We start from the raw sequence: 13,633 nt of genomic DNA, 5'->3' as shown, positions 1-13,633 counted from the left end.
AGTGGATTTAGAACGTTGTTGAGTGGAGTCCTTAAATTTCACTTAGATGTAACATAAAACCGGCATAAACGCAATTCAACGGCGCATGTATTCATGGCCATGGTGGCAGCTGTTTCTATGTGTCCGTGTGTGTGTGGCTTAAATGTCTATAACAGTGTCTGTGTGTGTGTGTAGAAATCACACGCTTATCAGCAGTCAAGTGCAAGCTGAATCCGTTTGGCAACTGTGCAAGTACAGTGGCAAATCGCTAAAGCGTAACAGCAACGACAATATGGCACGTACCTGACGGCAACGCGGGGAACATCTGAAGCAGCGTGGCAATGACAGCCCAACCATAAAAGCCGTTTGCCTGCCTTCCATTTGCCGTCTGACTGCACCCAGACTGTTGCCTGTAATTAAGGTGATATGCGGCAGGCAACAGTCCAACAGACCAACTTAGAGGCGAACTCGATGCCAAGACTGCCAAGTGCGTGCTTTGTGCGTGCTTCATGTGCCTGATGCCTCATGACTTATACCCCGCACCCTATGCCTCTCAGCGTCAGATTGTCTAGTAAATGCTCGCATATACGACGAGTATGTATGTCTGAGGGTCGCCTGCTGCTTGAGCCTGTCTTTCTCTCGCTCTTTCTGTGTGTGCGTTAATGAGCAGCCTGCTGAGCACACAAAATAAATTATTAAAACGACATTCAACTCGCGCTCAACTATCAACACTGTACGATGGGATAAATGACCTATTTTTAATTTTTAATTAATAACTTCAATTTTTAGATTTGTTGATGTAGCTACTAGCTAGCTTTGATTTTGTGGTAGTAGGAATTTTTAGTATCAAATATTAAATACATTTTAAAATATTGGAAGCTTCAAGATATACTAAAAAATATCATAGCATTTACTCTGATTTTAAATACTATGTTTACTGAAATTTAAACATTTAATATAATAACTAATAGCTATAAGAAGGTTTTTGACAAACATAATTTGTAATCAACAATAAGATTTTAAGCAGCTGATTTAAAAATGTATTATTTAAATGATCGTACATTTCAATAAATGAAAAAAAATAATTCTTAAGAAAAGAAAATTGAATCCATAGTCCAGTGTCAAGAGTCTTCAGAAACACTGCGGGACTTCAACGCATTCAACTTTAAAATGCATAACTACGAGCTTGAAACATTAAAATAATATATACAAATATGCCAAGAGTAACAAGAACTACAACATCTCATTTCTTCACACTTCAGTTTAATTATAGTTTTAAGCTCATGAAATATTTTAATGCGTTATATGGCAGTGGCAATGCCACGTATACGTGAGATATATACAAATAATTGTAGCATGCTTTTAGGCTGACTTGAAAAGCCCAAACAAGAATTCTTCATTCTGATTCTGAATGCAATTCCCACCGAGTAGTTTCCATCACATGCATACAAACTGTGTATGCTGTGACCGATTGCAAATCGCTGGAATAATATGTGTACAAAACAAGAGAAGAGATGAGAAATAGAGAAGTGAAAGCTAGCGTCGCGTCGTGCGGCTCTCAGTCACATGAGCTGACAGCTGCGGTGAGACAGAGAAAACCCGAAACAGAAAGCAGAATCCAATGCATTTGCCACACGAAACACAAAAATAAAAACTTTATTTTCAGTTTCTATTTCTGTTGTTTTTGAGGCATTTTTTTCTGTTTTCCGTATTTGTGTTGTTGTTTGCTATATTGCGTCGCCAGAGCTAACCAATATTTCTTTTCAATTTTTGCGATTGTGCGAGCTCTGTGCAAAAGTTTTGTTGTAAAACTAAATATTTTGGCGTTTGTCCGCATGCAGGCAACAATTTTGCGAATGTGTGTGTTTGCGCGTATGTGTGTTTGTTTGGCGCACAAATTGAAATGTTCCCGAGACATATTGTAGCTGTTATTGTTTTGCCTCGGTGTGTCAGTGAGTGAGTTTCTTTGCCCCACAGCTGCAGCAAAGTTGCAGCCACTCACTGCTGTTAATTTGGTAAACGCTTCCGGCAGTAAAGCTCTCCTCCCACTTTTATGTGACGTTCTCCTTGAGATCCTCTCCCAGCCACACCCCTCAACTAAACCACATGCAGGTGCAAAAGAGGCGAGGCACAAATGCAGTTGGCAGTTGTACGCCATTTTGTCGCTGTCAGAAAGTTTCGCCTGTTCGCCTGTCGCTGCGCTTCTACTGCGGCTGCTGCGGGCTCAGTTTGGAGTTTGTTGCAAAAAGTGTTTATTGGTTTGCCATGTGCAACAGCCACTCTATGAAAATTGAGTTATTCGTTTGGCTCTTCACCAGCCCCCCAAGGCCAATACAATGTTTTGCATGCAAAGCAACTGCTTGACTGCTCGGCTGCTCGGCTGTCGAAACTTGGCACACATGCTGCCAGTTTTGGCTCATTAACTGTGCCACTTACTCTGTGTCCCCTTTGCGTCTGGGTCTTTGAATTCTCTGGCTGCTGCATATCAATTAGTCGACTTTTAGGCGCTGCCATGTATAATTAAGCAACTTACGGGAAATGGCAGAGAGGTTCCAACTACGAACCATACTACTACGAAGTAGAAGAAACCACTTCCTGCTTGCCTTTTTGCGTTTTCAGATAAGGCTCATTAACAGCCACAGCCACAGAGCAGTATGACTAGCACCGACAGCAACGGCAACAGCAACATCAGCAAAAGCTGTGCAGCCGGCTACGATAGCCGTAGCTAATTTAATATTTATACCTTAATCAAGACACCAAGTAGGCAGCCCTTTTGATGGTTTGCCTCCACAGGAAATCAGTTGATGCCCAGGCGTTAATTGCCCATTCCCATTCAAACTTGCCATCTGCCTGCCACACTGCCATGCTGCTGCCTGCCTGCTTGCCTGTCTCACTTGTCTGTCACACAAATTTTCAATCGATAGAGCACATCTGTGGCATCGCACACACACACACACACATACACACGTTCACACACTCTCATACACTCATTCGATTCTCATGTATTTGCACAGCCCACGGCTTTGATTCCGTAATGAGGCAACCAGTCTCGTTGCACCTTTGTATCGCCCTGGGTATTCGTAACGGGACAAGCTCGACAACAGACGCAGACACGAGAGACTGGAGGACAGACAGATGGTGAATAAGAGGAGAGAAAAGAAAGAAGCTTCGACTTTGTCTGTGGCCCTGGCCGGATGTGTTTTATGGCCAAGATACCCTTGATTCGCCATTTATTTCGTAGTTTATCCTTTCGTTGATTATTGCACAACATTTGCTCGCACTCTGCTGCTCGCTTTCCCTTTGTAATTTTGTCAGACTTTTGACCTTATGTGTCCTTACGTCCTTTACGTTGTTTGCTTTTGTTTACGCATTTCATTGTTGAGCTCCTCCTTCAATTTCCATGCACATTTAAAAGGATTAAAAGGATATTCATCAAACTCAAAGTTACACAAGTTTGTGTGTCCCCAAGTCCACATTACTCTACTCCCCCCATCATCCCTTATCTTTGTTCTAATCTTACGTAACTGTTTGTGTATTGTGTTTAGTTGTGGTTGATGCTCCTTATTCTTGTCTGAGAAAACCTCGCTAAGCAGCCTCTTATTCGATTGTTTGCGGTTCGGTCGAATAAAACGCGATGTGCTTTTCAGTTTTCAACATTTATTTCGTAATGTTTAGTTTCTTCATTTTACCACAAATAATCATATTCGTATTTTATAAGTGATTTTTTTTTTCAATTGTTGACTAGCCAAGCAGTAGGCGTCATATTAAGAGCTGAATTTTAATGTATTTCTTCTGTTCTTGAATTGTAATTGTTTTGCTTGGTTTTCGATAGTATTATTCTGTTTTGGATTTTGTTTTTGTTTTCGTTTGGTAGCCATTGAATTATACACACTTATTTGTATATACTACGCACTTAATGTATTGATAATAAGTACATACATACACATAAATTACTCATTGTATATAAGTATTTATTTATTTATTTATTATTTGCATAGGTTGCAGTTTTTACAAGTGCCTCATTGATGCGTCGTTTGGTATGCCTTTATCTATAAATAAATATTCATTCTTTTGTTTTATTTAATTATTATTTAATTTACTTGTTAATTGTGGTACAATAATCTCCGCATTGCAGCCATTTAGTAGCTATTTACCTATACCTTAGTTTATAGTACAATATTTATTACAATATATTCAACAAAGGATAACTCAACGAATTGATTTAAATTAATTTTTAAATTAATGACATTTCTCACATGTGTATAAGCATGCATATAAGTAAGTATATATATTTTTTACTTTAAATATTTAATAAATAAACAATGAATGATATCTGCGATATTTCGCTGTGTTCTCATTATGTGTGAGTGTGTAAAACAAACTCTGAGTTAATTGTTTTCAACTAATTTAATCGGAATTATAATGCTATATACCTTCACACTTTTGATATATGTATGAATGTATGTATATACTATGTTAAAGTGTATTGGATTAATACGCAATGATATGTGTAACTGGAAGAATTTGATGCGTGTTAGTGAAATGATATATGTAGGTACCAGATGTTTCGATTACAAAAATATAACCTGAATGCACTTCAAAGTGTTGTCTTCATACTATAAAATACAAGTATGTGCATATGTATAAGTGAGTATATATATATATTATTTTCTTTGTTTGTTGTGTATATTTGTGTAAAGTAGGCGCATTCGGAGTTCACAAAATGCTCTTTGTGTGTTTCATATCAATGTTGCTGTGTGTGAAATTATATTCAATGATTATTCTGCTTTATGTTAATTTGCATATTGGTGCCTCTTTACAAAAAGCACAATTAAACAATTAAATTTTTATTAAATTATGTTAATTGCAATTATGTCTGCCACCCACTCTGATGCTTTACTGTTAATTGCTGCCATTGTCTCTCGATTTTTGTTGCGGTTTGTGGTTTCATATGTGTTCAGATGCAGATCAATTTTAAATTATCCGTCAAATACTTTAATGACATCGAGGTGTTAATAACATCCCTTTAATTTTAACTGATAGAATTTGCGGGAAAGTTTGGACAAATTTCTTAAAGACACCTGTCAAGGCATAAACATATATCTTATATGATTTATTCAATTTTAATATATCGTTCTTCTTTTTTTTTTTGCTTTTTGGTTTTTCCACTTTAACACAGAAAATTGTACAACATTTATGATATGTTTTGCGAATTGCTGTGACAGTTAAATTTTCAAATGTTCATAGAACTTTTTTTAACGAGTTATGTCGTATATAATTTTGTATGTATATATATATTGATATAGATATCTGTCATCGTTTAATTAGACATGTGTACATGTTAACATGCTTGGATCAGTGCATGGACTTACTTCCGTAGAATTAAAGCATTAACACACAGATATTGGATGAATGGATTCGAGACACAACACACAGATTTACACGTAATGTACGAGTATGATAGGTAGATATTGAGTTAGTAAGAGATTGTTTCGTTTTTTGAAACAAATATTTCTTATGAGTATGTACGTTTTGTATGCAATGAATTGAGAAATGAATTGGAGTGGAAAGTAGAGGGTATAGATTGGTGGGAAACATTTGCCCGTAGAATTTGAAACTAATTCACGTCATTGTAATGAATTCTGCATGAATCAACTTAAAACAAAAGTGTTGTAACACAAATGGAAAAAGTAAAAGTCCATAGATTCTCACTTAAAATAAATCATTTATAGTTAAAGCTTATATACTTTCTTTGTATAATCTGAGTGTACTTCATTTCGACCATTCTCTTGCAAATGTTATCAATTCAACACACAAAATATACACATGTAAGTACTTATTTTTGCATATATTAGAATATACCTATTAGCTAGTTAATTATAGTATATTTTATAAATGTTTTCATTTTTGTTTATTAATTATTTGTTTAGTTAATAATAGACAGCGTAGCATAGGAAGACGTCAATACCTGCATAAGACATTTTAGCCATATCTTTTTATATATAATATGAACTTTGTTATACCATGTTGTATGTAATTACGAGTATATACTTCTTGTAAGTTGCATTTATCATTTCGTTTTCGTTTATAAAAAATTGTATTGTTTGTATGTTGTTATTTCAATAAAGCATTCAGTTTATATCAATGCACCAAACGCTGTTGATACCTTGAACTGAAACTAAGGGTTTACTTTTTTCAATCTGAATTTTCATTTTTCGTTTAATGTTTAATTGTAAAACTAATGCCTTTTTGAACAACCGTTAGAAAATGTTTCAACTATTTGCGCCGAAACTTGTTCGACTCTATTAAATTTAATTTAGTTTAGCTATTTCATCAAACTGTAGGAAAATGTTTTGCAGGCGTAATATTCATATATATATAATTTACATATATTATCGATTTTTACTTTAGCTTTCATCGATTTTGAAGTTAAAAATCATTGCTAACAGCTAGTTATATGATGCACACACATATAGTGTATGTTGTTATATAGACTAGTTTGCTACTTGCTTTACACATATTTACTTTGCGCTGTGCTCTTTGGTTTTTGTGTGTGTTTGGTTTTTGTTCTTGTCCGACTTACCGACTATACATAAGTATTTTAATTAGTTACAATGTATGCTACGCGTTTAAAGAGGATTTTCGTTTAGCAGTAGACACTTAAAGCGCGTTTGAAAAATATCCTAGTAAATTGTATATATGTATATATATATGTATATATCCATACACAATGATTATACATACATATAAATATCTTACGACGACCGAAAACAGAATTGAAAACGAAAAGTGTGCGAAGGGCAAAATGAATATAATTTCCTAACTACTCGTACTCTTATTTATTAGACGATCCATTTCGACAATTACCATTTACCATTTACAGAGCGCAAATAAAGGCTAAATGAGTACAAATAAATAAGCGGTGTAATTGCAAGTGTAAGTTTAGCACGAGGACAGGCGGCTTTTAGCGACAATCGCAAAAAAGGGAGTTCAGCCATTCGGGTTGACCCTTTTCTAGATTCACCACGTGCCGCAGATTGCGCTCATTTCGACGCCTTTTCTTTACATTTCATTACATTTCTTTACTTTTTGTTTTGTTCTTGTTGTTGTTGTCTCAAAATGTTTTCAACACTGATTGTATTTGTAAGCTTCTTGGTTTAACTGTCTAATTATTTTACATTTAAACATTTAATTTTCTTCATTTGGGGGGTTAATTAACTTTTTGTTTCTAGGGCCTAAATTCAATTTTGCCTTTAACTTAGCCTTAAATTTGCCATCTCTCTCTATCAATATCTCCTCAACATTCTCTCTCAGTAGCGAAAGCATTACAACACCATAAAAAATATCATTTGTTTGCATAACTTTTCTTTTGCATTTTTAGGTACATTGGCCCAAGCAGTCTGCTGATGGCTGCTTAAGTTCTCCAAAAACTTTTCCAATATAGTTTTTGTGGTCTCATCTAGTTTTTCTCCTTTTTTTGTATTTTTTTTTTTCACTGCAAAAAATTTCTGGCTAGGTCGAAAACGCCAACTGCAACTGTGGCTGACCTTTGAAAAGCAAAACAATTCCCTTGTCCACTTTTCAGTTTTCTCAATGGCTTCAGTCGGAGCACTTCCTTGGGACTTCATTGGGGAATGCTCAATTGACTATACAAAAATTCGCTATGCTACAAAAATTGTCTCCGTTTTTCAGAATGACTGCAATTTAATTACAAATATTTCTCTTCTGTGTTTTTGTGTTCGTTCGTTTATTGCATCAGCTTTGCAATTATTTACAAATAAACTGTGGGGAATTAGCTAGCCAGGACGAGCCGAAAAAATGATTATTGTTCATGCACTCGCTCTATAGTTTTCTCTTTTTGCATTTTCTGCTTAATACTCTGGCTAATTTGTAGCCTTTGTAGAAATAAATGAAAAATTGGTGCACATCATGTGTGTGTGTGTGTATGTAAAAGCTATCTTGCATGTGTTGTCCTTGCTCTTCCTCTCGATGTCGCTGCAGTGAGTGTCCTTGGTTTTGGATTACTGTACCTTTTACTATGTCGGTGGTCTTCTCTCCTCCAGTTTAATAGCAGCTCCGTACTTTGCTGCAGATAGCTGCTTAGTAGCCCAGTGGCAGCAGCACGAACACAAGCAGTGGCGCCAGAGACCACAGATGCGTCAGGATAACGCCACGCGCTCTCCACCCGGCCGAGGTCTCATTTCCGTGGCCGTTGCCATTTCCGAGCGCCGCCATGCCAATGCTTGGTGGTGCTGTAGACGTGGAAGATACCTGATATCGTTCAACCTCCACTGTAAAGTACAAAAACCAAAAACAAATCGTAAACAAGACGAACGTTATAAATAAAGCTTTAGAAACTCAAAAACAATGCAATGGATGACACAAAAAAAAAAGACATGTTTAGGGGCTGGCGGTCAAGGTTGTAAAATTAATTAGAGTACCTAAAAGACAGCTCAACAATGAACAGAGGACTTTGCAAAAAGCAAAACAGATTGACAAGAAGAGCTACAGACGGATATAAATAATGAAAAACTAGCATACTTTTTGTAAACAAGCACTGAAAGGAGAATTAAAGTGAATGGCCAAAGCCAAGAACGTAAGAAATGCAGCCAGAAAGCAACCAGAAATAGTTCGAATATCTAATCGAAAGCGGATCGAAGGACTCTTCATTCCAAATGAGTCCTTCCTTCGCTTTAAATAGTCAATTACGAGCATTTGCGGCTGAGGCAAATGCGACAAACGACAAAATGATGGTAAGCCCTAAAGGCTGCATAAGAAACAATTAGGGAGTGGAGTATCCTTGGCTGTGAAGTGGCCAAAACAAACGACATACTTCACGCAACATAAATAACACGCATACGCCCCTTGGTTCACAGGACAGTTAACAGACGAGCAGACCGAGAAAGCCAAGAGAGAGAGAGAGAGAGAGAGAGAGAGAGAAAGTCCGTGAGAAGCCGATGCCGCCGCCGGCGACGGCCAACGACCGTCTTGAGTCATGAGCCTGGTAATGTGTAAATTATTTCATACAATTTGAGACAATTTACAACAGTGGCGGAGTCAACGGCTTTGCTCCTCGTATCGCATAGGCAAACACAGACAAACAAATATATAAATTAAGTTCTGTTTGTCCGCCCAGTGGCCCAGCACCAAGCTACGAGTACCGAGCGAGTGAAGCTAAGCGAAAATTAAACGTAGGCAAACAGAATAGACGTGACACGCCCACACACAGAGTGCTCATGGGCGCGGAATGACTGGATGACGACTAAGTCAACGACACAAACATAAATTACGGGCGTACATTTCAAAATGCCAACGACGCGCCGTTGACTTCTGTTGTTGTTTTTGAATGCTGTGCCAGAGAATGCTGTTAACGTGCTAGTCACGATGATGAGTTAAGGAAACGGTCGCAATAACAATGGGTCCATACTCATTTTTCAGCCCAACAAGCAACACATAACCCAGCAACCACAGTCGGCAAATGCTAATTTATATTGTGTGTAAATTCGACCGAGATTCCTTCCAAAAAATATCATAATCCACACTCCACCTTGTGCCAGGCGAATGTGCAAACGAACCGCATTTTTGATGAGCTCATTGCTCGCAATTTTATGAAGCGACGCCCAAAACAAATATTGTGTTTGCATGGCATTATACTATATGTTACATGGCGTAAAGTAAATATGTAGATATGGTAGAATACTGATGGTATATTTTACACATGTACGCATATGCATATCACGCATACGCCACATTGTGTGCCACTCACCTTTGACCGAAAACGTTTTGTAATCGGCATACTGCTCTCCCTGTCCGACCGCCGATGGTATCGTGGAGAGGCATGTGATCTCCATGCGTCCATTACTGCCCACATGCTGCTCCGTTATCTCCAGGTTTAGCTGACTAATGCTGAACATGCCCTTCTCCTGCTGCGCAGCGGTCACTGCGGCCGCAGCGGCAGCCACCCCGCTGCCGCCGCCGGGATGCGAGAGCGGACGTTGATAGCCGGCGGCCAACTGATTCATGGGTCCGGCATTCGATGGTATGCCCAATTCCTTATTCATGTTGGGCGCCTGGGGCCCAAAGCCCCCGCTATTCAAGGTGCTGCGTATAATGCCCAGCGCATTCTCGTTGATATGGCGTCGGTATTTGCGGTTGGAGTTTCTGCAAAATACAAATACACAAAATACGGCGAGAGGTCAGAAAATGCACACAAAAAATAAAAAGCGGTGATGTGAGTGTCACTTGGCTGCCTGCCCCATGCAAACTCATGAAAGCCAGACCCTGTGTCGAAGCTTAATGTACCAAACGCCAGCAATTTGCACACAAATAAAATCGTAAATATTTGCATTTTATGATTGATGTGCGAAAACATGAACATTAGCTAAACAAGGGAGAGTTTTTACACATTCTGGACACGCACAAAATCGAATTTGAGTAGACGTACGAGTATGTGAATAACTGAATTAATGTTGAGTGAACACTCACACTGTCTTGACTAACGATGCTTTCCAAGCTATTCAAATATTTTTTCAGACCATATTTCAATTAATGTCATTTTAACTAATAATTGAATTGCTTTGATGGGCCATTAGGTTGAAATAATTTGACTTGAATTTAATTTAATTTCGCTTCAACTATTGTGAGACCTGGGGCGTATGAGTAATGTTTTGTGTTATTTCGAATTTAAAGTGTTAATGCCTGGAATCCAAGTTTGTTTTCGAATGGATCTGGCTGATTAGTTTGCATTATTCAAATGGCAGCCACACACACTCGCACACATTGTGCAAGTAAGTCCAATTATCCTTTACGACTTTGTTTCATATTTGATAAGAAGCCTGAGCGGCATATAAATGAGTTTGAGCTGCTCGACGGAGATTTCGACGGCTGCGGCCTCGTAATTACCTCAGCCGTGCGTGCCAGCCACCAACGACAACGTCTGCGACGACGTGTTGCTTTATTACAAATGCAAAATGACTGCGAAATTACCTGCCACCTCTGCAACCCCGACATCTCGACATCTTTACAGCCCTTCATCCTCGCCCACTCGTACGCAGAGTGCGTGCCTTGGCACTTGATAAAATAATGTGGAGACCATAAAGTTTAATGCTTGCAATGTGCTGGCAAACCAATTGTCAACTGTGTTAGTTTAAAGCCCGAAAGTCATATACTCGTAATGCCAGTTCGACATTCACACAAACTGCTGGATTATTTAAAATTTCCGGCAATGACAATGCACCTGCCTCCATCTAATTTAAGCAATTAAATCATTTGTACTGCCGAGTTTCTGCAAAGCTTATTCAAATACAGAAGTAAGTGCTTAACAATTTGCGCAAAATTATATTTAAATATTATATCGTTTCAACTGCAGCAACAGCAAAAACTCGAGCTGCAGCAATAGCAAAAGCAACAAAGCCCTAGATAGAGCCAACGGATGTGATGGAAGCCCCAGGAACACAACTAAGGTATCAGTAGAGTGTATTTACTGTGTGTATTTGTCTGTGTGCCACTTTCAAAGTCCTTCCGCCGTTAGTTGGCAGGCGGGGAAAGAAAGTGGGCGAAATAGCTTGCAAGGATGTCAGAATGCGCTACAGTTACTTAACCTGGCATACCAGGAGAATGACCTTCGTAAGGTTTTAAATGTAGTTTACCTCTTTAACGGAATGAGAGCGACAGGGAGTTGGGTCTGATAAAGAGTCTCGAAGTGCTCGATTCACACGAACTTCCTATATTAACTATAGCTGATATCGCAAGTCGGACAAACCGAGCCAAATTTGTTGTGGGGTTTGTTGTTACTTAGAGCTTTCTCACGCACAAGCAGCAAACAATGGCAACGTCTTTGCCACTGGGCAGAACTTATGCAACAGCTACAGCTATAGCAACAGCCACCGGCAGCAGCAGCAAACGGCAATGGAAGCCAGTTACTGGCAGACAGCATCAACATCAACAGTAAGCTAGTTTAACTGAGAGCACAAACAAACGCCAGGCAAAATTCAGAACAAATGCACAATATCCGCTTAAGCCTTCGACAGCAATGGGTTGACGAGCATGACAGCAACAGCTCCAGCTACAGCAGCAACAGCGCAGCAATGGCAGCAGCAGCAGCAGCAGCACCAATGACGACAGCAACAGCTGCATCTGGAACATCATCAACGTGGCTCTTGTTGCTGTTTCAGCGCTGTTGTTATTGCTGTTAGCATTACAGTTGCCGTGCTTGTTGTCTTAATCAAATTCCTTATGCAGCGCACTTTTCACAGGAAAAGCAACAACCAGCAGCGCAGCGAAAACATCAGGAGCAGCCGTGGCAGGAAGCTCAAGTTCAAAACATAACAAACTTGGAAAGCAATGCAAATCAAGCGGAAATGCGGGCTCCGGCGAAACAGACTTGAAATATTTATACACTCCGTTTGCAAGTTATGAAATTTCTCTCTCTCGCTATCTCTCTATTTGTCTCGTCGTGACATTTTAAACTGAAGATAAAATTCGAATATGGAATATCTTAACTTGGCGCTGACATGAAAAGCTTTATCACAGCACCATGCCCAAGGCGATAATTTGAGAAATACGCCTAATTAATTGGTATGTCGGGTAGTCTCTGCTGCTTCTGTCTGCCGCTGTCCGATGTCCGTTGCTGTGTTGTCGCTGTGGTTGTCGTTGTTGCTGTTGCTGTTATTGGCTGCCAGTTTATGTGCCTATCGACCGCAAAGGCTTCTGCTTAATTTAGTTTTCGAACGCAAGCAAATGAGCTCAGGGCACACAAAGTGTATGGTATCACAGCAAAACCTTTTAGGAATTTATGACATTCGAACACACACTAACAGACAAACTATGAGAATATACACACAGAAAACCCTCAATATAGTAACCAGGCCCATGCCAGGCCCATTCACTCCATTTTCCAAACAACAAGGACCCTCACGAGAAACAAGAAAAGCAACTTAAGTGGGCGCACGGCATCGACGTAGACAATGAACGGTAAGGGCGAAAGCAACAGCTACGTGCCAAATGCCATGAATTTCTTATATTAAAAGACCTTTGTAATCGAAAACCGGAAGTTCAACTAACCACAAGTTAGGGTGGCGGTCAAGCCAAACACCAACAGATTAGTAGCTCAACTTTTCTGTGCCAAAGTTTGTAATGTCTGAATGGATCGCGAAAATCAATGCCTAACTGGAAAAGCAAGCTTCTCAAATGCCCTTTCCACACGGAATTAAATGCAAATTGTATAGTCGTGACATTTTGGAAGCTCAGCTAATTCGCATGTCTATTCTATTTGCATATAGTATAGTAATGCCAGACCATTTAAATTAAGTGTGAGCGCACAAAAGTATGCTACGAATTGTTTAGATTTTAAATTCGGTCAACTGAGGTCGACGCGGGGTTAACAAGGGCAGAAACAACAGCAAACAGCAACGTCTATGGACATGAAAATATAACTGACACTGACAGCAAAGGCTTTTTTTTATGTCTCGTGGCGGCATTTCGGTTCATTGAATAATTTATGCACTGCAAAGTGCTTTCGCGTGCCAAGAAGCAAAAGACAGACAGCACGACTAGGCTCGGCGACTGAACACACAGAAAGAGGGGACTGCCAGCTCAACAATTTTGCATTGCTATTAAAGCACTCACATATGCATGACCATACCCACATTATAGA

At 39.1% G+C, this 13,633-nt stretch overlaps 2 protein-coding genes across 3 annotated transcripts in view; both read right to left on the bottom strand.

Moving 5' to 3' along the window:
* Nucleotides 1-4,727: 4,727 nt before the first annotated feature.
* On the bottom strand, nucleotides 4,728-10,137 carry LOC132786229 (uncharacterized). The gene is made up of 2 exons (XM_060792697.1): nucleotides 9,746-10,137; nucleotides 4,728-8,270 (listed from the first exon to the last, which is right to left on the bottom strand). Exons 1-2 carry the CDS (start codon nucleotides 10,038-10,040, stop codon nucleotides 8,080-8,082), a joined length of 486 nt encoding a protein of 161 aa, XP_060648680.1. The 5' UTR covers nucleotides 10,041-10,137; the 3' UTR covers nucleotides 4,728-8,079.
* LOC132786228 (uncharacterized) overlaps nucleotides 10,069-13,633 on the bottom strand; it is a 38,519-nt gene continuing 34,954 nt past the window's right edge. For both annotated transcript variants that reach the window (XM_060792695.1, XM_060792696.1), the window contains one exon: nucleotides 10,069-10,140. In XM_060792695.1, coding sequence (XP_060648678.1) covers nucleotides 10,069-10,140 — 72 coding nt within the window. The remainder of the gene's footprint in view (nucleotides 10,141-13,633) is intronic.

Source organism: Drosophila nasuta, chromosome 2R (genome assembly GCF_023558535.2).
Source record: "Drosophila nasuta strain 15112-1781.00 chromosome 2R, ASM2355853v1, whole genome shotgun sequence".
NCBI classification, from domain to species: domain Eukaryota; kingdom Metazoa; phylum Arthropoda; class Insecta; order Diptera; family Drosophilidae; genus Drosophila; species Drosophila nasuta.
Note: the sequence above shows the minus strand (reverse complement) of the source record. Positions and strands in the feature narration are given on the sequence as shown.